Source organism: Akebia trifoliata, chromosome 12, assembly GCF_017979445.1.
Source record: "Akebia trifoliata isolate Shusen 1 chromosome 12, ASM1797944v1, whole genome shotgun sequence".
NCBI classification, from domain to species: domain Eukaryota; kingdom Viridiplantae; phylum Streptophyta; class Magnoliopsida; order Ranunculales; family Lardizabalaceae; genus Akebia; species Akebia trifoliata.
In genome coordinates, this window is record NC_141386.1 from 33,053,529 (window position 1) to 33,080,312 (window position 26,784).

The window sequence follows — 26,784 nt, forward strand, 5'->3', positions numbered from 1 at the left end:
GTACAAAGGAAAATTTGAACTTTGAAGAGTGAAGAGTATTTTGAGACCCACCCAGATCACACACATTCCTATTGGTCTATGTGTATTGAAGGACATTACAAAATTATAAAAATTATGGACTTTGGATTGTTTTTCAATACACATGTAGTAATGGGAATGTCTCGGTGTGGTCTCCAAAGATTTGTGAAAAAATCGAAATAACAAAGACAACACAATCGCACAAAACACAAGGATTTACATGGTTCGACAGTGTGCCTATGTCCACGAAACAGAACAAGAACAATCATTGTTTTCTCATAAGTTTTACAGTGCTAGAGATCTCTATTTATATAACCGAGAGTTTCCAAAACATGTAAAACTCCCCAAAAATAAAAAAAAGAAAAAAGAAAAAAACCTTTAGAAAATATTACACGACCACGATGGGGGCACTGCCCCCTGCACCTTTGTATAGCGCAATAGAATATAAGACATTTACACAACAAGGTCAGTCTTCAATATCACACCCAATGAAAATTTGGGTTGGATGCATTTTTTATTCACGTGGACAAATGGGAATTTAGGGTGTTCAAGGGGAATGTGCTGGTATAAAAAACGCACTCTTCTAAAATGCCCTCCAATTAAAAGAAAATTACACCCATATCCCATCAAAATGCACCACCCTCTCTCTCTTCTCTGAGGGAGGGGTAAGGACACTGCGACAGAAGTGGAGGATAAGAGGAGAGAAGGGGTGCGTTTTGAGGAAGGGGAGAGGGATATATTTCTGTTGATTTTGGGAAGTGAGGTGGAGTGAGAAACTTGATGCGGCCAATGAACTTTCCTTACTAAGTAAAGAAAGTGTTTTTTTCTGTTAACAAACGTTAGAGTGGGATTACATCATTAAAAAAAAGAAAGATCAAATACCTTTGATACCCACAATTCTTTTAATCAAATACTCTACATGTAGGGTATTTGATTAAAAGAACCGAGACCATTATAGGTATTTCATCATTTACAATGACGTGAATCTCTCGAAGTTTGTTGAGTAACAAAAGAAAAAGGGAGTTTTTGTAATAAAAAAGGAACAGATAGGTATGCCCGGTAAATCTCTCAAGATGCAATTGGTGGCTGGCCATCATCACCTTATAAACAATTCCATAACATCTAGTATTGAAAAACAATACATAGATTCACATATAATTGGATGAAGGGAGTACGGTTCGTTCAACAGAATGCAGATTTTCAAGATAAAAGGCTTTGATATGATGACTCTACTAATTAAATAGTTCTCTCATACCATCACAATTTGATCCAGAAAAAAAAAATTATAGCTTCAAATACAATGTCATATATTTACAGCATCCAATACAAAGTCCAATCCTAGTCATTATAAAGGTTTATATCTTGATTTCTTAGGGGGTCACTTGTTTCAGCTCTTGAGAAATTACAATGTACTTCCTCTTTTTCCTTGGTAGAATTTTGGTATTGGCTTGGAGAAATTTTTGTAGATTCTTGAGCGTTCGTCAAACTCTTCTTTTATAAGAGAAGTCAACAGAGAGGAGATTTTGATTGCTTATTATGAGTTTGTCCGAGAAGTGCTTTATTCCACGGGAAAATTTGATCTCAATTCCATTAGCTATCCATGTAATCCTGCAAACACGTTTGATAGAAAATATTTAGTGAGAAGAACTAGGAGAAAGATAAAAAAAAACTTAATAATTTCCCAAAATCCAAAATTTATTTTAGAACATTCTACTTCTCAAGATATTTTACACTGCCCGAAATGTTCTAACGCAACATTAGGTCTTGCAACAGAAATTATATCGAGAAAAAATCAGAATGAGCATAGCAAAGATGAGGGTGTTCAGATGGATGAGTGGAATTTAATACTAGTAAATAATAAATAAATAAAATGTATACATTTGTGAAAATGTAAATCACCCAGACAGGTTATAAACTAAGGGAAAATTGATTACGATGGTACGGTCATCTTAATCGATTACAACTTGATAAAAGAAATAGTTTTGTACAGAATCGAATGGAGGAATAAGAATCCTCCCATTGAACACAGATATTTAGGATTAGGCTTTGATGAGACATGGCCATTGACAGAACGTATACTTTTTGCTCTCTTTATTCGTAGATCGTTGTAGTTGTCTATAACTACAAGCAATGATTTCCAAATAAACAAGTAAATGCCAAACATGACTTTTACTAACAAGTTATGCAGTTAAGTCAACTCAAATAAAGCACGAATGCCATTTCTTACCTCGAAATTTGTTTGCAATAGCTCCTATCCAAGCTCTGTCTCTATCACTATATGCGTAACTCATGCTAGAAGCCAACAGAATGAACCCCCCAATCTTCTTTGATGTCTCGTTGGGACTCAAATCAAGAGCTCCCGGAACTGGCTGTACTAGAAGGGAACGAGTCCCCTCAGGGAGCATCTCCCAAGCCCCAGTATCTGCACATATTTATAATGGTTTTCGTAATTTCTATTAGCAAACTACACCAAATGACTTCAGCAAGCAATGCTCAATATCGCAAAAGCATTGGATGGTCATAAATCAACACGAAGACAATTTCAAGTCACTCAGAGTAGCAAGTAAGAGCTTGCTACTACTAACCAACATAGGCACAGTCCAAGCACAAACCAAGGTAAATGTGATACAATTATTCACTATTAAAATTAATTTGATTCATTAATAGGCAGTATTAAATATGTACCAAGTTATACACATAAGCTTTTAAAAAGAAATGATCAAGCAATATATATACGTCATAGAGGGTCCGTCTTCGTAAAATAAAGAATAGATGAAAACAAGAAAAGAGGATGGACTTATCCACTAATAGAGTGCAAAGAAGTGAGAAAAGCATTCTTGTTTCAGGGATAGAGTTGAACTTTCATAAGTGACCATTACCCACAACAATAACAAATGAACCATAATTGATCTTTTAAAAATAAAAAAAAAGACATAATATCCAATTTCTTGAAATACATGCAAATCCATCTGACACGGTGGACAAAAACATAGTACCTAAAATTACTTTAAAACTTAAACATGATCTTATCACTACCATGAGAAACCAAAATATGGAAAAGAGAAAAACCCAATTCAACAGGTGGCTTCTTTTCCTTTAGGCCAAAGAAAAATGTAAAATATACCACTCCGAGGAAAATAGAGTGTGTCCTTCAGATCAGAAAGGCCAATTTGTTGAATCTGTCTTTCAAACAAATCAAGTATGCGAGCTTTTGATGCATCTTCGGGTAAACTCCAGTAGCCACGTACACATAATGCATCTTTAACTGCCATGAGCTGATGAGTGATGACAAGAGAAGATGAGAGACCAATCCATTTTACCTCAAGAATACAATATTTTTTACATTATTTTTCTTATTAATTAAAGATGCATTGAATTGGGACGGTACCACTGATATGGTGTTCGTATTCTTCAATAGAACATATGTTCCCCAGGCCAAATCCTCCTTCTGAGTATCTGAGAGATGTTCTGACATAACAAATATTTGCCTGTTGCCTTCAGGGAGAGTCCCTTGGTCCACTGGAGTCGCACCCTGCACATCTTTCTAAGTTTATAAGGGAGGTATTCCACTTTTGGAGCTTTTCGTGTGTTTCCAAAGTTCACAAAACACTCACCTGGAAAAGGTATGTAACTAACATAAACAACTGCCTTATGAATCATTCAGAGACTAATGTAACAGAAGAGGTCCTAAAAAACAAAGAACAATAAGTAAATAAAGTAATTGGTGATTATATCCTTCAAATCCTCTTTAAACTAAAGAAGATAATTCAGAGAAATGATTAGCGAGTGAAATTTCTTATTCCCAAGCTGTCTTAAGTACATTGTCTTTGTCCAATTTATCAACATATTCATAGGTGCTCGCTCATTAAGTAATCCCTAAAAAACGCATCTAACCAACACGCCAATTTGATGATATGGTTGACATTTCAAATTTCAGTTGATTAGAGTCAAGAGGGATAGGGGTGCTACAATTTCAAGTGGTACCAATATGAGCCCCACATCATAGTCAGGGGCGGAGCTAGTAAGGAGGCAGTGGGAGCACTTGCCTTCACAGAACTTTGAGATACCCCTTATTTTCAATTAATTACATGCCTTATTTGCCCCCACCAACTCACCTCCCTCGAATTTTGCACCCCCCCCCCCCCCCCCCCCAACACACACACACAAATTTTTGAAGATGAAATTGTCTCTTGACTAGGCCTTCTTGCATAAACAAATTGAAAATGACCTAAATATCATTTTTTTCGACTTCTAAAAAAAATCACTGAATTTCTCTCCAAAACTATTCATCTTCAAGCATACACCATTAGCTAGTTTGCCCCTTCTACAAAAAATTCCTAGCTCCGTTCCTGTTCAAAGTAAACATCCTATAATGTCAGCTACTTGGCTGGCTGGGTAGCTGCTCATATAATTTCTCTGTCTTATGATACCCACGAGCGTATAGAACTATAGATAAACTCTTCCCATCTCCCAGACAATTAAAAATTCATAAATGCAATACCCTTATCTTAGAAATTTAAATAATCATTGGGTTCCTTCCCAGCAATTTTGTGAAGAATTTAAGCCACCACAAGTTATAATGTATCAAGCTAATCGATCCTATCAATTAAATTAAAGCACCATCACTTCCCCATTTTTAAGACTACTACGTCCAACCCATTAACGTTTCTTGAGAGAAATCACATTTAAAAAAGCATATAAATATTACCTTGAGAAATTTACCCATATATGGGAGAGCAATCGAAAATGCCGCCAAAGAAAGACCCAAAACCTCTGATATCTGAATGATAAAAGCAAAACAAACCAAAATTAAGGCGATTTGACAGAAACCCAAACATAATATCCATAATTATTATACAAAGATAGTACCAATGAAGGTAGAATTCACTTACGAGCTGCGCAGGAGTGGTGGGTGAAGGTGAAGTGGAACCGATGAAGTGGTTCAAGAGAAGTAGTGAACCAAAAGTGTATCCTATCCATCTGGGTAAGTATGATTCGTCCAACCCACGAATCCCTGAACCCCAAAAATAAAAAACCCTCAACAGTTAATCAAAGAAACGAAAGAGAGACAACAATTGAGGGAAATTCACTGACCAAGTGTGAAACGAAGAACAGAGAGGTTGAGCTGTTGTTGTTTTGTTTCTGTGGAATCGTCGAGACGAGATGATATGGTTATCTTTCTTCTTCCTCTTCTTCTACTACGACTAATACTAATGTTATTAATGGTTTTGGCGCGAAATCGAAACGGAAAGCCCAGTGGAATTAACGGTTTTGAAGTGATGCTCTCCATCTCTCTCTCTCTCTCTCTCTCTTTCTCTCTTTTTTTTTTTTTTTTTAGGCGGGGGGGGGGGGGGCGGGGAAGAAAGGGCCGCAGTTAGTAACAAATTAACAATTATATCATATTTAGATGGATGGAGAGCGCACCTTCTTCCTTTTTGAGCCACGTGGCATTTTATTTTGATCTTTGATGATGAGTAGTATGATAGAGCTTATTATGCCAAAAAAAATATATATATATTTATTATAACACCAATCACAAAACTAGGTGTTTTTTTTTTTTTTCAATTAAATTTATGAGCACTAATTATCTTACAACTCAATTGACTTACTTGACATGACAGGCTTAGAAACACTAGATGTGCTCTTTTCGGGATGCAAGATTATGATTCCCCATAAAAAGATGCAGTTTTGTATACTAAGGAGAGCACATCTCCGGTTTGCGAACCTGTCACCTCGGGTAAGTTGACTAAGTATGCCACATGCCTAAGTTAGATTATCACAACTCTAAGTTTATTCCTCAACCCTACACCCCCCCCCACCCCCCCACAAAAAAAAAAAAAAAAAAAAAAAACTCTGAAATTTCATAATTATCCATTCATCTTACTTTATATTTCAAATATTTTCGTTAATTAATTGATAGCAACCCCATTTCTTCCTTTTAGTGTATCTTATTTTCATAACTGAAATACATTAATTTGGTGAATTTATACTTATAAAAAAAAAATAATAATAATAATAATAATATATTGGTGTGCACTATAAACTCTTTATATACATTAACGTTAAATAATTATTGATGATTTTTTGGTCACAAAATTTCTCGTCGCAGTGCTGACATACTCTCTAACGCGTGCCACGTCAAGCCATACAAGCTAATTTTGAAAATTGGGGGTGCATTCAATACACGCAGGGCACATGTTATTGGGGCGAAGGTCTAGTGGAGCAAACATTTGGGGTTTTAGGTCCCAAAGAGTAGTGTGAAATAGCTTAAATTCATGTAGAACCACACACATCTCAATTATTTTCTACTTAGCTTGGGAGCCCATCAAAAGAATGGATATGAGGTACAAAACAAGGATGGCATGCTCAGAAGAATGCACAAGAAATGGTTAGGAACTGAAGTAGGATTCTGAACAAGAGCACAAAAATGCGGGTCCACACTTCATTGTTCTTTCCGAGCTTTAGAGCTAGATGGCTTTGTCGGCTTGATTATGTAACCCAGAAAGATCAACATGAAGGGAACAATGGTGCCAATGTAATACACGCATCTCTTGCATGCTCAACAACTTCACACAACAATTACAGAAGTCAACAAAAAAAAATCTTATAATCCTCACTTCGAAAATTTTGAATTGAAGTGAAAAAGATGTATGTAAGATGTGAACTAACCATGAAACCAACACAGGAATAGTTTAAAATCAATACTGTATAAGCAAAGTTTGTAAATGTCAGTATCTTCCTAACCAGACCCATATTCTTAGGAATAGTTTGCTGCCATTTGTAAATAACTGCCATAAATGAAAAGGAAAGCAATTAAACAAATGCTGAAAAATAAAATAAAAACCTTAAAAACAAGAGAAAAAGGGAGGGTAGAAGGATACCTGTTGAACCTGCGATCATCAATGCCGATTGAACAAAGAATATGATGTACCCAGGATACAATCCCTGTAGTTTGATGAAACAACAAAAAGGGGGGAAGGATTTAGATTTGGAGCAGTGTCGTTTTGAAGATTAGAATGGATATTTAAATACTAATCGAAATGACTAGGGCTTTTGACGGATAATGTAAAGGAAGGTAAGATTGCACTTACATGCCAAACAGCACTGACTGTTTGTGTAGCCAACAACTGAAAGAAACCAGGGTTTTTCCCTTTCTGAATGAGCCTTTCATAAACATCTGAAACAACATATTTATTAGATTGTCTGGAAAAAGATATCATTTTAACTAGCTATCCATGGATCTGTGACTTTGTTGCAACGTGAATATAAGATAAATGTTCATATATATTATTATAAAAAACGAATTAGAACCAATATATGTCAATCTATTGTACCAACTTTGAAAAATAATTATTCTTGTTCTCGTTTCTGTTCAAACTTCCAAGTAAATTGCAAAATCAAGAGCTGTGCCAAGTTTGCTTGGCATTGAAATGTAAACACACGCTTGTTCTTCTACATGTGTGTATGCAGACTCACGCATATACGTACGTATAAACATGTATGCTGCATTTACATATCTAATCTAACAATGGAATAGAACACATCATCATCATCATCATCAAAGCCTTATCCCAAAGATTTGTTTCAGGTAAACGAATCTTGCTCATTCCATTCTGTCCTGAGCCACATCTTCTGTTATTGAAAGTGTGTTTTTAATTCGTAAATGCTTCCAACATCCATAAAGAATCAAAAGACACTCACAATATCGAAGCCAAGTGCTGACTTTTATGTTCCACACAAGTGGCAACTCAACAGCACTCTTCGCCAATTCAATCCCAAGAATATCAACATTTTTTGCACGATCCCACTGTATTTTTGGTGGAGAAGATTCAGTCCAACCACTGTACCCCAAACCAGAGATGATGATGAAGCCTCTGAGTTTGATCAGATAAAATAATACTTCCCACGTGCAGTAATGCCAGACATGTATTGGTAACTCAGCCGTTTCCAGAATCCCCATTCTTGGTATAAGGGATCAGAGAACTGCGACAAGGGAAAATGTGGTACCAGATACAAATACAAGACCATGCACACAGCAGCTTGAATAAGAGCTCCAATGGTTGCACTGTAAGGTGATGGTGATGGTCTTTTCTCTGAGTGGCTCCAAATCTGTACAAACCAAATGAACAATAGCTTGGGCTTGAGTATCTCAACAATACAACTAGAGAGAATATATACAAAAGAACAAGGAAAGAAAGATTTTAGACCTACTCCTTTCCTTTCTGTCCAGTCGAGATAGTCCTACATTTCATAAACTGGTCCAGCAAAGTGACTTCCACGACAGAGGCAGTAGCCGAAACACTCAAGTAGCGACGGCAATTGATGAAATCGATTTTCCTTTTGCGCCTTACGAAGATCCTCTTCTTTCAATAACCCATCATTGTAGTTAATGGCACATGAAATGACCTTCAGTGTCAACACCATTAAGGCTCCTATATTACAAAAGAACAATGCTTCACCATAAGAAGTAAAAGACTTGACCATTAGATTGCATACATACATGTCAATGATAGATTAGGGCAAAATTGTCCATGTGGCCAATAGTTATTGCACATTAACCCAATGATTCTTCATAACAGCATACTAAGAAGAAATAAAACTAACATCATATGCAGTTTATATGAAGATATGTTGATCAATAACTATATGCAAGTTTCTCCCATTAATAAAACCCTTCCAATACTCTCACATCAAAGATCTACTTTTTAGGGCCGAAGAATCTTTGAAATCTTGACTTTGCACATTAAACCCAATGAATTGCCCATATGCTCCAATACTTTCACATCTACATTAAAAGAAACCTCTTGTCCCCCTAAGGCAAATGTTTGAATCTGGAAAGGATAAAAGTGTTCCTGAACCTCATTAGAAATACAAATTTTCCTCATTCAGAATTATAAAGAGGAATGCCATAGATGCGCAGTTTAGGGACATCAGATTTCTCTTTTTACCTTGCTTTGTACTTGATCTCCTAACCATTTTAAAAAAATTAAAATTCAAATACATAAGTTGGTTATGGTTTCAATGAATTTTCAAATTTTTTTTTTTTTTCCTTTTCCTTTTCAAATTTAGAAAATTCTTGCAGTTACATAAGACCAGTGTTTTATTTATGGAAAGCAGAAAATAAGTGTCTTGGACATTTTCAATTAAGTAGGCAAAATAGACATGTAAAAGGTCCAAAATAGTGTTTACCAGTTGCATCAATGCCTCCTTTCTTCCATGCATCTCCACTCATGTAGTATACGTGGCCTACACAAATGTAAGACCAGTCAAGAATTTTGAATTATTATCGTTATTTCTTTTTCGAAGAAGAACAATTATTACTCACCCCCCTCCAGAAAAGGAGAGATCAACCAGGAAATGACGTAAATGGAAGTAACATTATGGCTCTAACATGATTATTCTACGAGTTCTTGTGGTCCACGTTATATAAGGGTATGGAAAAGGAACACATGTATGCATATAAAAATATATGATATACTGAACATATAACCATATAATATATCATTTGGTTAGATGGAAGATGATTTGTATGCCCAAGAAGAACAGAGGTCTGGGCATAAGGGGTCTTAGATTAGCCAATATAGCACTCTTAGGAAAATGGCTTTGGAGGTTTGGCGAGGAGAAGGATAATTTGTGGAGGAAGGTTATTAAGGCAAAATACGGGGATAGGGGTTTAGGTTGGTACAATGGTGAGTCTAAAGTCTCGTATGGGTGTAGTGTTTGGAAAGAGGTTTTAAAAGTCAGCAATGATTTTGAGCAAGGGATTAGATTCAAAGCAGGTTTGGGGGACGGAATCAAATTTTGGGAGGATATTTGGTGCGGCACTTCGTCTCTTGCGAGTCAATTCCCGCCCTTATACACTTGTTCTATTAAGAAGAACCGATCAATTCATCAGTGTTTAGTCGTAACGAGACCGGTCATACTTGAGATTTGGGGTTTAGGAGAAATTTTAATGATTGGGAGCTAACTGAGATCACATCTTTCCTTGATCTCCTTCATACGTTTCACCTCAACAAAAGCGATCAGGATAGGTGGGAATGGACTAGAGCGAAGGACTCGAGATTTTCTGTAAGGTCATTCTATAAGTGGCTTACTTCTCCAGCAGTACGAGCCATCCCAGGTTCCATCATTTGGTCAAGGTCAGTGCCCTCAAAAATCTCCTTCTTTGTTTGGTTGGCTTCTCTCGGTAGGATTCTTACGATGGATAACTTGATTATTCGGGGTTGGATCATTCCCAACTGTTGTCTCCTTTGCTTGATGGAAGGGGAATCGGTTGACCATATTTTTATTCATTGCTCATTCTCCTATAATATTTGGTAAAATTTCATTGGTTTATTTAGTATTAATTGAGTCCTTCCTCGTAACTTTTCTTCTTTGTTGGATGAGTGGTCCAGTAATGTCTTTCACACAAGAAAACGTTACTTGTGGGCTATGCTCCCTTTCGACTATTGATTGGGGAATTTGGAACGAGAGAAATAACAGGGTGTTCAATGACAAGACCAGAAGTTTTCATGCAAGTTTTTTAGAGATCTTGGGTTTCCTATATCTATGGTCAAAGCTAAACATAGAGTTCGCAGGTTTTTTTTTTGATGATTTTGTCTTTAGATGGGATTATCTTTGTAACTAGTATTGTTGTGTTTTTCTTTTCCATTTTGTTCTTTGTGAGGCTTTCTTGGCCTCTTTGTTTTCGTTTTTCCTCTTTGCAATATATTATACTTATCAAAAAAAAAAAAAACATATAACACAACTGGCCACTAATTTTACACAATAATAAAAAAAAGATTTTCAAATTCTCCTTACGATAAAAGAGTTGGAGACAAAGGTCCAATCTTGAATTTTCTAAGAATCGTTCAAGTTGATGTTAACCAACCAACTACTCCAAAAGACTGATTTGTTGGAGAGGCAGAGAACTATGAATATAAGAGGGTCATGGGGCTTCACTGTAGAGTTACCCAAGACAACATTTAAAGGTCCACTAGGTTGGTTATGCATACGTAATAATTTGATGCCCTTCTTAATTTTAATGATTCACCTTATGTGAGTGAGTGTCCGTTATACTTCTATTCTATGAGGAGTTGTAACAACAACTAAAAAAATAATTTAATGGAATAATAATGGACTACGTTATCAATTCTAAATGAAAATGGTAGTCATAAGCAGTAGATAAGAAAAAAAAATTGGTGGTAATCAACAAAAAATATTTATTAGCATAAAATTGCCTAAAACAGAGGTAAAATCTAGAAATAATGGATCAACAAGAACAATAGACATCAAGACTTTTACCTCTAGAAATAATGGATCAACAAGAACAATAGACATCAAGACACAGCTTTACTATAGAATCTTCATACTGCAACAACTTTTGAATTTGGAAGTGTGAAAAAATACAGAAGTATACATGATATAAAGGCTCAATCAAATCTAAAACAACATTAATATTGACATAATCTTTGAATTTCATGTAAGAAAATATGATGCATGAGATACGTTGTATCATTATCAATGTATCTCATCACAAAAGGGAGGTAGGCATCATATTCTCTTACATTTCAACTTAGTATTGTGTACTTCTCATGGATTTTGTCATAATCATGTTTTTAAAACTTGGTTTCACATCTCATCTTGTTCAGCCCGATACCAAGTTAACTCGAATGATACGTCTCGTCTCATTTGACATTGAGACAATGGTTTTTAACCATTTAAAAAATCTGAAAAATTCTGAAATGATTCTTATTAAAAAATGAAGCCACAAAAAACATAAAATAAAAAAAATCATAATATACATATCAAAATAAATAAATTAAATATTTAATTGTTACATATGTTTCATTTTTATTGTTACGTATGTTTTATCTTCTTTATCCAATTTTGTCTTGAATTGAAAGAAAAATGTGAAGTTTTCCTCCAAAACCTTGTTTTTTTTATTCACTTGGTTGAGAAGATGAAGAAAAATCGATCTAAGTGAAAGAATATAGAGTTGAAAAGATTTAACTCGTTTAACTTGGACAAGATTTTGAAAATCTCGTCTGATACATATAGTTTGTCTCGTGATTTATTCATTGTTGTTAGGTATTATTTGTCTTGGACAAGAATTTGCAAAATCTCGTCCGAGACGTCTCGCTTATCTCACCATACGTGGACGTCTCAAATAGGTTTGTGACTTGGTCTCATTCAGCTATGATACTGAGTTAACTCGGACAATACGTCTCGATTTCGGATGAGTTTTAAAACCATGCTCATAATTGTAGAAATCTTTTAAAAACTTGATTCCCCATTTGAATTGAGAAAGATCTAGAAATGGTTAAAGATCGAAACAGGGCACACACAACAATTACCATGCCGTACATGTTTTTAAAATGACTCATCATCCAATATGGGACATCATTTATCCATTTAAGAAGACCAATTCGCATCTCAAATGAAGAACAAACAAATACAAAAACCCCAAAATTCTTCGCTACGTACCAACCAATAAGATACCCGAATCCAGCGAAGAACGTGAACAAGCATCGAAACGTATCCCAACGACATTGGAACAAAAAAATGGAGATTCAAAGAGAAACCGAACATGAGGTAAGACAACAAAGCTCCCGAAGAGGGTGAGTAGATATGCTTCGGTAGTGTTATGGGATCGAACCTCCATAAAAAGCTTACAGGTATAGTAGCAACGAAGCAAAGAAGAAATCGAAGAATAAGAACTGAGACTCCCATTCTCGAGCCCCATGTCACGTTTCTACTCTACTATATGTATGTACCGTAGGAGAAGAAGAAGAAATTAAAGCTGATTTTTGGGATCTTGGTATGTTGTCGTATGCTGTGAAATTACAATAATACCCTTAGTACGTGTAGAAATACTGAATTTATTGAGATTCTTGGATGAATATTACAAAAGTCCCAATAGGGTATTTATAGGCATTACATCAACCAAGATATATGAAAACTACCTAATATAAATATTCTAGAATATCCTAATTGATATATTCTAAATATCAATATATATTCAAGAATATCTATTGTCACAACCTTCCATTTGGGTAAGATACACTAACAATAATATAATGTATCTCATGCATTTTAATACAGTGCATCTTATTCTCTAATAGTACGACCATTGCATGGTTGGGCGTAAAGAAGTAAAGGTAAAGATGGGCTAGTTTTCTAGTCTTTTTATAAAGGCTTTGACACGTGGATTGATGTCCTCGTGTGTTTTGGGCTTTTCGATTTAAATGCTTCTTGGAAGTACGGTACCGAAGATGGTTAAATGTCATTGTTCGAATAGTTATGGATAGAACCGTTAGTGTTATATAGTTAGTTACTATACGGTCGGCTCTGTACATTGCATCAGTATGAATTCTGACAGTCCATTTAAGAACATCGATATTTGCAATGGGTGGTCCACGTGGTCGTCGAATATCTTTGCCGATCGACTAGTTTTATAGCCAACAACGTTTGACAGTAGAGGTGAAAGAGAGATGGTCTTATTAACGTGTGCCCTAATAACACACGTAAAAATACATTAAATACACCTAGGAGTATTTTTAGAGACCACGCTAAGAAGATCGATAGCGTGGGATTCACATTTTACTGGTCAAAAAAACTTGTGAAGAAAGAAAAAAAAAATTACTTAATGAATCCTAATTTTTAGTGAACGTTTTCCTTCTCAACACAACTCCCTCCCCTCTTCAATTTGATGAGATCACTCATTCAAATTGAATTAATCTGACGACTTCAAACTATTGATACACAACACACGTAAAAATACATTAAATACACCTAGGAGTATTTTTAGAGACCACGCTAAGAAGATCGATAGCGTGGGATTCACATTTTACTGGTCAAAAAACTTGTGAAGAAAGAAAAAAAAATTACTTAATGAATCCTAATTTTTAGTGAACGTTTTCCTTCTCAACACAACTCCCTCCCCTCTTCAATTTGATGAGATCACTCATTCAAATTGAATTAATCTGACGACTTCAAACTATTGATACACAACACACGTAAAAATACATTAAATACACCTAGGAGTATTTTTAGAGACCACGCTAAGAAGATCGATAGCGTGGGATTCACATTTTACTGGTCAAAAAAACTTGTGAAGAAAGAAAAAAAAAATTACTTAATGAATCCTAATTTTTAGTGAACGTTTTCCTTCTCAACACAACTCCCTCCCCTCTTCAATTTGATGAGATCACTCATTCAAATTGAATTAATCTGACGACTTCAAACTATTGATACACAACACACGTAAAAATACATTAAATACACCTAGGAGTATTTTTAGAGACCACGCTAAGAAGATCGATAGCGTGGGATTCACATTTTACTGGTCAAAAAAACTTGTGAAGAAAGAAAAAAAAATATTACTTAATGAATCCTAATTTTTAGTGAACGTTTTCCTTCTCAACACAACTCCCTCCCCTCTTCAATTTGATGAGATCACTCATTCAAATTGAATTAATCTGACGACTTCAAACTATTGATCTAATCAATTAATGATGTCGACAGGCCCATGCCAAGCATGGGATATCTTCGCACCATGAGGTAGACCCACCTTCAAGATGGACTAGTCCAATCTCTTCCCTGAATAGACAGATTTCTTCTTTCTCCGCCACCCTCACTCGAAATTAGGATTCAAGTTTGTTCACATCAAACCCCATTACCCGGTAAGGGCATTGAGATCAAGCACGAGGCTCTTCAAGGTGGGAGCAATTGATACATATACATATATTTCGGAATGGAAGGTAAACCTTGATAAATAGATTGACCTTATCTTTTGCAATCGTTGAGATTAATGGGGTGTGTGTGTACATGGGTTGAGATCCGTAGACTCATGAAAATGAATTTATATATTCACACAAAATCCTGCCCATGCAAGTGTGAAATCCAATGATTGGTATTCATCTTAGAGATTGGTGTTATATTCTCGAGATACATTCTTTTAATCCTGATAATTGGATTTTGTATTTACAAGATCAAGATTGTGCATGAACATATGAGTTCCCTTTTTATCCTAATCTTGTGTGTCAAGATCAAGGTAGACTCACAAGGAAACAAACTTGTTTATCTACTCAAATTGTATATCCCCTCTAATCCATTGGTATTAAATAATGGTGATATGTGAGAAAGCACATGATCCTCCAAAAATAACATTTATCCTTTCTTCTACACTTAGATTCCTAGTTTGCTAATAAGTGATTTTGACATTCCCCCATATAAGTAGATTTTGGTTGGATATATTACAAAGTATAGTTAGCTTTTTTTCATCTTTCCATGAGCTTATCAAATACACTTGTACTCTAATGGGAAAATCATTTTATTTTAATACAAAAAAATTGTGAAATAATTTCCTTCTAAATTTTATTTGGATCTCTAATCTTTTTGTAAAAGTTCCTTTGATGTGGAAATTCTATTGCTTGAAATATTTGTTTCTTTTTCACTTTTTGGTTTCTTTCAAACTATTTCTAACTCAGAAACATTCCGACTGATGTCAATATAAATAAGAATAATAAAATTTTGAAAGATTCATCTTCAGCAGCAGATGGGGCAAGACAGTTCAGCATGAATTTTACAATTGCCTTCATAACAGCTCCATTCTATAACAAAAATTAGGACATCTACTTGGTCTGGTTGGAGAGTAGGCACAAGTTTAACTCAAATGGCAGAGTAATCAAACCTAGCTCAACTCGACCTGATCATAAAGCCTGATTTTATATCTTATATAAGAAATATAAATAGAAGAATAACATTTATATCTTAAACAAAAACGCCTTGGAACATAAATAAAAGTATACAAAAATATTAACATATTATTATATAGCCTCAGGTTCCGATTGAGTTAGTTTGCTCAAACCCTCGACCCGAATCAAGGCCGACTTTAGTTATTCTAAACTAGGCTCAACTAATGTTCTGTATAATTTGGCTCACTTGCCCATTAATTGGGTTGAGCCTGAGCGAGTAAACCCACCCAAATTACAGTCCTTCCAGAAATCACCTATTGTGAAGTCGTTTACAAATTTGCAAGAGTCAAATCTTCCAAACACAAGTCTCAAGAGAGCAGAAAACAGAGTGAAAAGCTATGTGAGCAAAATGTTTCGAAGTATACCTTCTCACCCAAAATTTACATAGTGTACTCTAAATATATGGCAGAGAATTGGCTTGAAAGAGTCTTGAGCTAGAAGTACTAGCAGGCAACAGAAAATCACAATGAGTATTTATTATGTATTCATTCATATAAGGATTAGGTATGTGACTCATCATCTGATTCATTGTACTCAGATTCATTGTCGCCGTTGTCATCATCGTTGTCGTCAACCCCTGGATTACCTAGTAAAGTATTCAGAATCATTCGCTCCCAATTCCACCCAGTTCTCTGCATAAACCTATGCAAGCCAGAGGGTTCACCAGCCTCATCTACAGCTGCTCTACTAGATGATGTGCTGTTCTCAGCATCGGGGCAGTACTTCAATACACACTTTCCTGATTGATGATCTATGACTTCCGCATCAAATGCAGGCGATAGAGGCCGCCCCACAACTTGAACATGGGACACACTTCAATATGCCCAATCGAATCAAACAAGAATAACATTAATCAGCAAATCATACCGCATCAAATAGCTTCAGATTAATTTAACTTATGCAGGTCTATTAAAACAATGCATGGCCTACCGCTTGGAATGCACCAAAAAAAAAAAACCTCTTTTAACCATCAGATGAGATACAACTGCAGTCTCAAAAAACCCTCTGGGATTCTTAAATGCCCTAAATGAAACTAATGAAAACATAGTCGCACTTCCAAAGGGAGTTGTGGGGACACCCTGTCTCATAAAAAAAATAAAAATTTAATGATAATATGATATCTGTGCTGAACCATAGCATCCTAATGTATTATAGACTCCATGGTGTTTCTGCTATGGTGCTGAACTCCATTACAGCAAAAACTTAATAGATTTTTTGGTTTTCTTATCAGCTTATCCTAGCCAATCTTCACACCTGAGGATATCTGGCGAGGACATCGTAAAGCCATGTAGGTTTACAAGTGTACTATAATAGTAGTCCAAGGGCAGGTCATGACTAGGAGGGTAAGTGTTCAATGCCCATCTGAAAGGCAGTATCTATAGGCATGGGAATTGTTCTATCTTGGAACACAAAACCAGAACGAGTCCACAGAATAATCACAACTGAATGCTCAAACAAAATAGAAAAATGGAATGTGCGAGTGACTGACCATATATAGAACAACTCATCCATTTCTTGTCTCTGGACCCTACCCAGAAGCTCAATCTGCAGAATTCCACCGATGCACAGAACAGGCTCTGGTAGCTTGAATTTCTGTAACCTATTTTCCTGTTTGATACACATCATAAAAGCTGTTAAAATTTTTGATGACAAATTCAACTTACAAAATTGGATTCTACTTGCATTCATTTGAAACTAAAGAGGAACATTTCAGAGATAAATAATTTCAAACTCCTATAACAATAACAAAGACTACAGAATTTGTACCTGCTTCCTAGGGATTAAAGGGGTCGGGTTTGGGTCAGACATGAGTATATCCATATCTGATTTCTTATTCGGATCCAACTTGGGTCCTATTAGCTAAAACCATATCCGAACCATTTTGCTTTCACTAAATTCGGATCCAACTGGATGAATTATTTGATTCAGGTTGTGGATAATTTTGGACCTTTTTGCATTTTTATTGCTATATTTCTTTTCTAATTGTCATACCATTCTATTTTACTACATTAAAGTAGTAGAAAAAATATCTTATGCAAAACAAAAAAATATAATTTTCAAAGCAATATATCATTCGGGATCCCGATCTGACTAAAGGTCAAGGGACATCAATCCATATTCGACCCATCTTTTTATTTGGGTCTACTCCAAGGGTCCAAACCCATCAAATTCGGATTTGGATCACTTGGATTTCGGAAAAAATCTGACTCATTTTATGCCCTACTGCTTCCATTTTAATTATGTAAATACTAGAAAACATAGGATTTCTTTTTTCTTTTTTCTTTTTCTTTTTTTTGTTTTTACCCCTTTTTTCTGATTGGCAGAAGCCATAAGGGATTCAGAGGTCAGATGATTGACCACGCTTTCTCAAGCTACTACAGCAAGGATGGAAGAAAGTATTTTAAGCTAAAAAGCAAAAATAAATTTTCTGCCAAAATCATCATCTGCAGAAAGAGGTGCTTGTGCTCCATAATTACATTCTAACAATCACTTGATGAGTTATTACAGATTCACAATGTCAAGAGACATAAATACCTGATAATATAAAAGGAGAGGGAACATTCAACTTAAATTCCAGGACTCACCTGGGCCATAGGAAATTCTGGAGAAATATACGTCCAGGATACATAGTCATGAACAGATTTCTGGCCTGCAGCAAGCTCATCCATGAGAAGTCTTCCGATTCCCAGCGGTGAATTCAGATGGCCCATTCGAAAACGCACAGCCTTGGCTGAATATATAGGAAAACCATACTGGAAATACGCTGTGTAGTAGAGAAGAACATATTTAACATCAGCAAAAGAAAAAATGCAAGCTTGGATATTACCACATATATTTATATGAAAATATCAAGAAAATAACCTTGGAATGGTTGTATGTTGATTTCAGTAATAAAACACAGCTTGGAAATCAATCTATAAGTTAATGTCTCAGGCACTGTAGGATCACTTTCTCCTTCACTTGACCAGTAAGAAGCCTTCTCTTCAACTCTATCTCTTGGTTCCAATGTGTTCTGAATACTCTCATCTGGATAATTATCAGTGCTGGATGCACTAATGGCCTCCAAAATGCAATCTTTCCTCATTATAGGTGCAAGTCCTCGAGCTAGAAAGGCATACACTCTATGGTTCCTCTCCAAACTTCCCGGTTCCTCAGAATTGTTAGACCAAACCTCTATAGCATCTATCACGCTGTTTACTTCAATGGCATTTGAAGCACTTGCTACTTCTGGAAACAATCTTAAGAACAGCTTTTTGCATAAATCATTTGCGATCACTGCAGAACATTTTAGAGACTAATCAGAATCATTAAAAACAGCACATAGTAGTGTTCTCTTTCTACAATTGCTAATCATATTCAGCATGGAAACTCGATTTTGACAAAACTTAACGCTCTTAAAAATCATCCAGAATCAAAATTACCATAACTAAATGAGGAAGCAATTAAAATATTTTTCACGTTGTTGTTTTGCAGTTTAAGCTTGTAGCTAAAATTGGTCAACCACAATAACAAGTACAACAAAACAAAAAAAAGCATCCCAGAGGACCAAGACACTAACCACAGTATAACCCACAATTATTCCCATTGAGGACAATCTAACCTCAAGCTCCTTTTACTTGTTGTAATGAGTGGTTAGGGATTTTGCTGACTTTGGATGCTAGGTAAGGTGAGAAAGTGTTGAGCTAAGATCTAATATAAAAAGAAAAATAAAGGTTACTGTAGAAGTCCTACTGATCTGAAGTAGCTCCTAAGTCCCTCTTGTAAGCACCGGTGTGGTACCTTCCAATAATCCTCCGACGCCCAAGTTAAAGTTGCAGAGATAACAGTATAAAAGAAAAACAGTTTCAGCCTTTGTTCTTCCGACTAAAAGATCTTTTCTCCTCCATTGATTCCTATATTTATAGGTTCTTCCTTCAAATCAGGATTTCCCCTTTAATCGGGATTCGATTAAGGTGAATCCCCTGATTGCAAGGATCCTAAACGAAATTTGAATCTCTAAGATTGAGTCCAAGATTTTTGAGGGATCTCTTCCAAGATCTTCGAACTTGACATGGGTAATTATGCAGATATTCGGATTAGGCCTGCCCTACTAAGCAGGCTAGGTCTTCCCTTATGTTGTCTTGCCCTATCAATCAGACTAGACGCTACTACCTTGGTCTACCACGCTACTAAGCAAGTTTGGATTTACTGGCTCGCTCTAACTACCACTTGCTTGGCTAGGACAAGCGTACGGTCTAGATAACGTACCATTATTACCCTCCACATTTACCCCCTCTCGAGCAGACCTGAAGTTTTGCCATCTACTCGAGACATATATGTCTCTCCTGATTGGTTGTCAGTATCTCCTATCATTATTTCTGTCGTTAACGTCTCGACACATTAATTGTAACATCGTTTCGACTTTTTTTTAAACGACTGAGACGAATTGTCCCTCATCCGTAGTTGTACTCGTGCCCATTAACATCCTCACTAAACCCAAGGGCTGCGATGATTAGGTTAGAGGTGGTTATCCTCTGCAGGCGTACGTCCTCCTCCTTACTCTATTATAAATAAGGGATCCTCAATCACTTTCTCTTTCTATTATTCTTTTATCTTTGCGAATTCATCTTTTGGTGCCTCTAAAGTTTTCCAAACCTTTAGCCATTTTTACCTTATCTCGTTTAGAGGTAATTTTCTACTTTCCATTTTACTGTTTACTCCTCTTTAGTTTCTAGCTCTTTAATGGCCATCAAGATCGTCCAACTCCGTAAAGATTTTTTGATCCCCACCTTTGTATCTGTTAGGGTTTGCAAAAATCCTAACCACCCTGACGAATGTTGTCAGAGGGAAATCTTAGTTTACGCTGGCCCAATTAAGGCTGCCCTAAGCTTCCCTCTCTCTTGGGTCTCGTGATCAAGAACTACTTTCTGCATTTGAATCGTGATCACCTTCGTCAAGAGGTGAGAGATCTTGCCTTTCTTTCTGTTGGTTCTCTATGCGTTGACTCAATGCTCGGTTCTATTTAACTAAGTCATCCATTCTTTTATGCATCTCTACTTGTTTCTTTCTCATCTCTTCAAGCTGATTCAAAGGAATAGTCTCCATGGTAGGTGCAACAAGTGGATGAGCGTTTGGTCATTGTTTCGACTGAAATCAATTTGTTGTAACAATCCCCACAGACGGCGCCAAATTTGTAGAGGCGGAATCGAGTTTTACCTTGATCGACTCCGCTCTACTGATCCGAAATAGCTCCTAAGTCCCTCCTGTAAGCACCGGCGTGGTACCTACCAATAATCCTCTAATGCCCAAGTTAGAGTTGCAGATATAACAGTATAAAAGAAAAACAGTTTCAACCTTTGTTCTCCCGGCCAAAAGATCTTTTCTCCTTCATTGATTCCTCTATTTATAGGCTCTTCCTTCAAATCAGGGTTTCCTCTTTATTGGGGTTCGATTATGGTGATTCCCCTAATTGCAAGGATCCTAAACGGAATTTGAATCTCTAAGATTGAATCAAAGATTCTTGGGGGATCTCTTCTGAGATCTTCGGATCTGACAAGCATAGTCCAAAAGTATGCAGATATTCGGATTAGGCATGCCCTGCTAAGTAGGCCAGGTCTCCTCTTATATTGTCTTGCCCTATCAATCAGACTAGATGTTACTACCTTGGTCTACCCTACTGCTGGGCAGGGTTGGATTTACTGGCTTGCTTCAAGTACCACTTGCTCGGCTAAGACACGTGTACAGTCTAGATAACGTACCATTATTACCCTCCACAGTTACAAAGAAGACAACTTTAAAAAAAAAAACAAAAGCAAACAAACCAACAATGTCTACCTATTGAAGACCTTGGAATACTAGATCCTAGAAAAATACAACATGCACCTATACCAATTGGAATAGAAGACTTTTAATGGACACAATAATCTCATAGACCTCTCTCTTCCCCCCAACAAATTTTTTTACATTCTTTGCCACCTAAAATAGGAAATAGGGGAAATCTCCTCATGACCCAGCTTCTGAAGGCAAAATCCATAATAGACCAGCCTCAAAAGAGAGCCATAGCCAATTTGCAATCTCTTGCAAGACCCAATAAATCATAAAAGACAAATTCAAAACAATGTTAGCAAACTACAGTTATGAAAATACGATCTATTGATTCACTATTTGCCTTGCACATAGCATAAATTGATCAAGAGGGATTGGTAGCCAATTGTTAGCATTTTATCTGAGAAGATGGATTGCACCAAAAACTAGATCCTTGATGGAACTTTAAAAAAAATAAAAATAATAAGCAAATGGGTTGGTAGTTAGTAATTAGTGGGTTAAGGCAGGTCTTGAACTCAAGTCATGGTATCAAAACTCAGACTTTACCAATTTAGCAATCTGACACCTTCCTTGAGGGAACTTTTAATTTCCATACGGAAGAAGCTGAGAAGGATTGGATAGAGAATGATGAAAGTGTGGTCAAATGAATTCACCATTAACACACACCCCTTCCACTCTTCTGCCCATACTCAATGGGTTGACGAGAATGTCTTCCAACTGGGGTAAAAAAAAAAAACATTAAATTTACTTTCTAACCATTTAGGTTTCAAAGTTCCAAGACCTATAATCACCTTCCCAGATTGTGAAGTCATATTAACCAGCTATCTTTCCTGGTTTTGAGAGAAGAGGGGGGAGAAGCAGCTTCGTTCATACTCACACCACCTGACTTCCCAAAATTTGATCCTATCTCCTTTGTTGATCAAGAAGCAGCTCCCAAGGAACAAACTATCATGAACCTTGATTATGTCCTTCCATATGACACAACCATAGGATCTACTACTTGCGCCACTTCCCCACCCATAATTTTTTATCAGGTTTCTCCCCAACCTTCAAAGTCATTTTCCTATGAGAGCTCTGTTCATATTCCTAAGCCTATTAAAATAAAAAACTCCAACATTCTTGAAGCAAAACTGCTTTCCAATCCACTAGATGATATTAAAATTGTTGTCCTTATCAGGATAATGATCCCTCCAATCTATTTACCACAGTAGTTAGCATTCTAAAAAGAAACAATAGCTAATCGGAAGATGAGATACAGTACTTCTAATGAGAACGATTTTACATACTTGTAAAAGGTAATTAGTTTTCCAATTAGCCAATCTACAACCTCTCTGTGATAGGATTCCAGATTACATTAGAGAGATACTTGGCCCCTAAGTTAAGGCCAAGTTACGCGGAGGGTAGAATTTGATAGTGAAACATAAGAAGTCAGCAAGTTTCTCTATATTATCATCGTCCACCAAATCAAACACCTTGCTCACTCCCAAGTTGAGACTCAACATAAAACAGCTTCAAACCTACAAAGTAGTTCCTCTAAGAAGACTAATTGCTTCATACTTCCCCAAGAACAAGATGATACCATCTTCAAAAATGGAAGATTCTGACATTATCATTGTAACTGTGAAACTTTCTATTGTGCAAGTCTCCATAGCTTTTGAAATTAACCTACTAAGAGGGAGGGGAGAGAAAGGGTCAGCTTGACCTAAACCCCTTGGACATGAGATAATTAGTTGGAAAACAACTAATCAGCATTAAGTTGCCAGAGGCAACACGTTTTTCAATCCAATTTGTCCACTTCTGGCCGCATCCCAATCTAGATGGTAATCCATAAAGCCCCTGTGAACCATAGGCCTTTCCATATCCACCTTATACCCCACAACTCTTTTCTTAGTTCTAAATTCGATGCAATCATTGGCCAACAGAACTCTACATGGTATCTTCCTTTTCCACACAAAATCCCCTCATTCCAGAAGAAGATTTGAAGAAGGAATTTCCTAATTATCACTACCAAAAATTTCACGATAATCTTATATATAGACCCCACCAGGCCAATTGGTCTTAAAACATTTATGTTTTCAGCTCCTTGCTTTTTCAGCACTAAGACTATGAAGTTACTATTGGATGAATAATCTAGGAATCCATGCTCTTGAAAGTCTTGTAAAGCCTTCAGAAATTGACCACAGACAATCTCCCAACACGATTTAAACAAAACTCGTAAAAAACATTTAAGGTTCAGGTCTCTATCTCCATCTAATCTCTTGATTGCAAAAAGGATTTCAACCTCTTCAAAAGGCCTATCAAGCCAATCAGTCAATATAGGACAAAGAAAATAAAATTGCAAGTCATCCCACGTTTATACAAAGCCAACTCATTATATAGATTTTCATAGAACCTTACCAATTCTTCTCTAGTATCCTCTTCCTCTTCCATAATAGCCTCCATGTCCATGCATCTTAGGTCTAAGATTCGTTGCTGGAAAATGGGTTTCAAACAGAAAAAAATTTGCTTTTTCCAAGTACCACCCACCATTATTTCAAGCAAGGTTTAAAATATAATATCGATAGATTGTTTCAGTTAATGACAATGATGAGGTATCAGCCGATACATTCGATACAAACCAATATATTCTGATACATTCCCAAAACATTCAGTGTTTCGGGATCAATGTTTCACATCAGTCTCGGCCTATACAAACCATTCCAATATTTTTAACCATGATTTTGAGGTCATTTTTCATGAGGACAAAAGTAAAATTGCTGGGTGGCAACTTGCAAGAAACGTCAAAAACAGATAGAGCCAAGCCAACCACACGAAAGTGTTTAATGAGAAAGCTAAAAGAGTTATTAGTAATGGTCATAACACGAACCCAATATTCAAAGTAAAACACCCTTCCACGTGTGACTTGTTCAATGACTACCATAATTTAATCGTTATAGTTGTATCAATGTAACCCTAGAAAACTAGTAAGATATACAAGTAAAAGTAACTCGAGGCATCAAACTAACAAAATAGTAAAATGGAATTATTATAGCATTTGAGCTCACCGAATTGGCGCCAAGAACGCGAGACAGAACTAACACGAACAATATCAGATGGATCATCTAAATATGAAAGAATGGCCATTGACATGTCATGGTCAAGCAACTGTAGGAAATCACTACATTTCTCCATTTCAAGTCTAAATGGACGAAATTATAATCACGCATTCAACAACCTCTTGCATACCAAAACCTGATGACATTTAAGATTAAAATAAAAACATTTTTCATCAGTATCAATAATGAGCACATTTGGACCAAATGATATGGAATTAACAACAACAAAAAAACAAAAAACAAAAAAAATCAAAGAATTCATGAGAGTTAAAAAACCAAATCCACATAAAAACTATCAAAAATTATTTGGACCCGCCAATTTCTAAACCTAACACATTTCAATAATAATTGTTTTTCTGATGTAAACTGGATTAATATAGGCTACAATCACAAAATCACATTTTATATAGATTACAAACATCTAATTTATATATATAAATTAGATGTTTGTAATCTATATAAATGTGATTTTGTGATTGTATATATATATATATATATATTTTAAACAATCATATTTACATGAAAAAAAAAAAAATACCCAAAAATAATCTATACCAGTCAACCAAAACCCAAAACTAATCTATACCAATCAACCCAGGCTAGTTTTCTTTCTTGGACTAAATAATTTGGGTTCCGAACAACTCATTGAGGTGATTCACATTGGAATTCTCGCTCCGATACCTCCGAGATCAAGATGACTCCCCCGAGATTTAAAACCATGATTGAATTTGAAACCCTTACTATTCAATGGGGGATCCAGGAAAATTACAATAATAATGGGAATATTGAGAACAAGTGATAGTGGAGGGACAATCAGAATCAATAAATCGAGCGAAAATATAAAATTAAATTGGAAAAAAAATGTCGCTTTTTTTATTGGGGGTGAATACAACAAAAATTAAATGACTTTGGGGGAAAAACCCTAAGAGAGAGAGAGAGAAGGAGAGACGAATGTACCTTTTTGCAGGAACGAAGACAAGAACCGAAGCACCTCCCCTAACAAAACCCTAAGAAAGAGAAAAAGAAAAACACAGAGAGAGAGAGAGAGAGAGAGAGAGAGATTAGGGTTTATTCGTTTTGGGAGGTGGGGGGTGTTCAGGAAGATGAAAGTGATATTTTTGGCACACAAATGGATGGTGACAGTTCACCTTCTTTTACACGTGTCACACAACAGCGCTCACAAAGGATAAGAACTCTTCGCTGGCTTATATTTTCGTTTGGTGTTCCATCCACTAAATCTCGAGGAATTTTATATTTTGGTGTGATCAAAATGTCCAACGGTACAGATATTATATTGGAGAGTAAGCATGGAACTTACATGAGATGCTGAAGTATGGAATAACTGTTCACCATTTTTCGAACTGCTTCATTTTACCGGACAAAGAAACATCATTTTATGTCCAAAGTCCATGCCGTCATAAGTTATATTTCAGAGTACGGTGCTTATAAGGCTTTTCAGTTTTTCACCACTGAGTTTCTGTACACGTGTCAGTAATAAACTTTGAGTGCTGTAACTTACTGTACGCCTGGTGCGTACTAGATCTTCATTTTTATATGAACTCAAATATTATTAAATTAAAATTTTTTTTTTCTCTAATGGGTTAATTTTATATCTTTTTTAGAGTATTTTCGTTTTAAGAGTGAGATGGGAATCTTGGCAACCTAAAGTAAGAGACCTTGAAAATTTTATGGGTAATTAGGCCCATTGATCAACCTCTTATCTTGAAGATTTGGAATTAATTAAATGAAGAGTCATGATAATCTAACGCTCTGGATAAGCTCCCTTCACAGAATCGTAGATCTCTTATTTTTGGGATACACAAGGACAAAGATTTATGGTTATATGAACTGCAAAGTCAGAGAGAATAAAAAAAAGAGCGTATTATCACGATTCTTAAATGAATCATGTTCCCCCATTTAATTTTTTCTGGAGGCTCGTCTTTATAATCAAATCAAACATCTAAGAAGATTATAAGTGATCCTAGCCATTTCAATTCAAAAAGTGTTGAATTGAAATCTCAATCAAGAATTTGTAAAGTTAAAAAGGTAAAATTAAGTTTTTGATTTTATTAATAAGATTATTTTATTAATGATTTATGTGGTCTTGGGAGTAGTATTGCCGGGCATGA

General features: G+C 35.9%; 2 protein-coding genes and 1 pseudogene across 3 annotated transcripts; all 3 read right to left on the reverse strand.

Annotated features, from left to right (window-relative positions):
* Positions 1 to 1,281: 1,281 nt before the first annotated feature.
* On the reverse strand, positions 1,282 to 5,363 carry HCF208 (chaperone (DUF2930)). Its single transcript, XM_086419506.1, has 7 exons — positions 5,113 to 5,363; positions 4,911 to 5,032; positions 4,727 to 4,798; positions 3,407 to 3,550; positions 3,143 to 3,293; positions 2,246 to 2,440; positions 1,282 to 1,626 (listed from the first exon to the last, which is right to left on the reverse strand). Exons 1-7 carry the CDS (start codon positions 5,306 to 5,308, stop codon positions 1,613 to 1,615), a joined length of 894 nt encoding a protein of 297 aa, XP_086275632.1. The 5' UTR covers positions 5,309 to 5,363; the 3' UTR covers positions 1,282 to 1,612.
* Positions 5,364 to 6,485: 1,122 nt separating this feature from the next.
* On the reverse strand, positions 6,486 to 12,767 carry LOC147389649 (lysophospholipid acyltransferase 1-like; annotated as a pseudogene). The gene is made up of 8 exons (XR_015171003.1): positions 12,488 to 12,767; positions 9,208 to 9,264; positions 8,230 to 8,450; positions 7,720 to 8,127; positions 7,110 to 7,195; positions 6,900 to 6,963; positions 6,688 to 6,806; positions 6,486 to 6,584 (listed from the first exon to the last, which is right to left on the reverse strand). The product of XR_015171003.1 is annotated as a lysophospholipid acyltransferase 1-like (transcript).
* A 3,229-nt stretch (positions 12,768 to 15,996) lies between these two features.
* Positions 15,997 to 25,773, reverse strand: LOC147389650 (F-box family protein). Its single transcript, XM_086418154.1, has 6 exons — positions 25,613 to 25,773; positions 24,605 to 24,791; positions 18,618 to 19,031; positions 18,341 to 18,519; positions 17,245 to 17,363; positions 15,997 to 16,568 (listed from the first exon to the last, which is right to left on the reverse strand). The coding sequence occupies exons 2-6, from the start codon at positions 24,729 to 24,731 to the stop codon at positions 16,256 to 16,258; spliced, it is 1,152 nt and encodes a 383-aa protein (XP_086274280.1). The 5' UTR covers positions 24,732 to 24,791; positions 25,613 to 25,773; the 3' UTR covers positions 15,997 to 16,255.
* Between the last annotated feature and the right edge of the window lie 1,011 nt (positions 25,774 to 26,784).

Excerpts from the sequence above, each read along its gene's own strand:
- LOC147389650 (XM_086418154.1), bottom strand. The coding sequence starts at position 24,731 with ATGGAGAAATGTAGTGATTTCCTACAGTTGCTTGACCATGACATGTCA. Across the intron at positions 19,032-24,604 it reads GCGTTCTTGGCGCCAATTCG|TGATCGCAAATGATTTATGC; the intron begins GTGAGCTCAAAT and ends AATGTTCTGCAG. Across the intron at positions 16,569-17,244 it reads GATGAGTTGTTCTATATATG|TGTGTCCCATGTTCAAGTTG; the intron begins GTCAGTCACTCG and ends GGCATATTGAAG.
- HCF208 (XM_086419506.1), bottom strand. The coding sequence starts at position 5,308 with ATGGAGAGCATCACTTCAAAACCGTTAATTCCACTGGGCTTTCCGTTT. Across the intron at positions 5,033-5,112 it reads TGTTCTTCGTTTCACACTTG|GGATTCGTGGGTTGGACGAA; the intron begins GTCAGTGAATTT and ends TTTGGGGTTCAG. Across the intron at positions 3,294-3,406 it reads ATACGAACACCATATCAGTG|CTCATGGCAGTTAAAGATGC; the intron begins GTACCGTCCCAA and ends ATCACTCATCAG.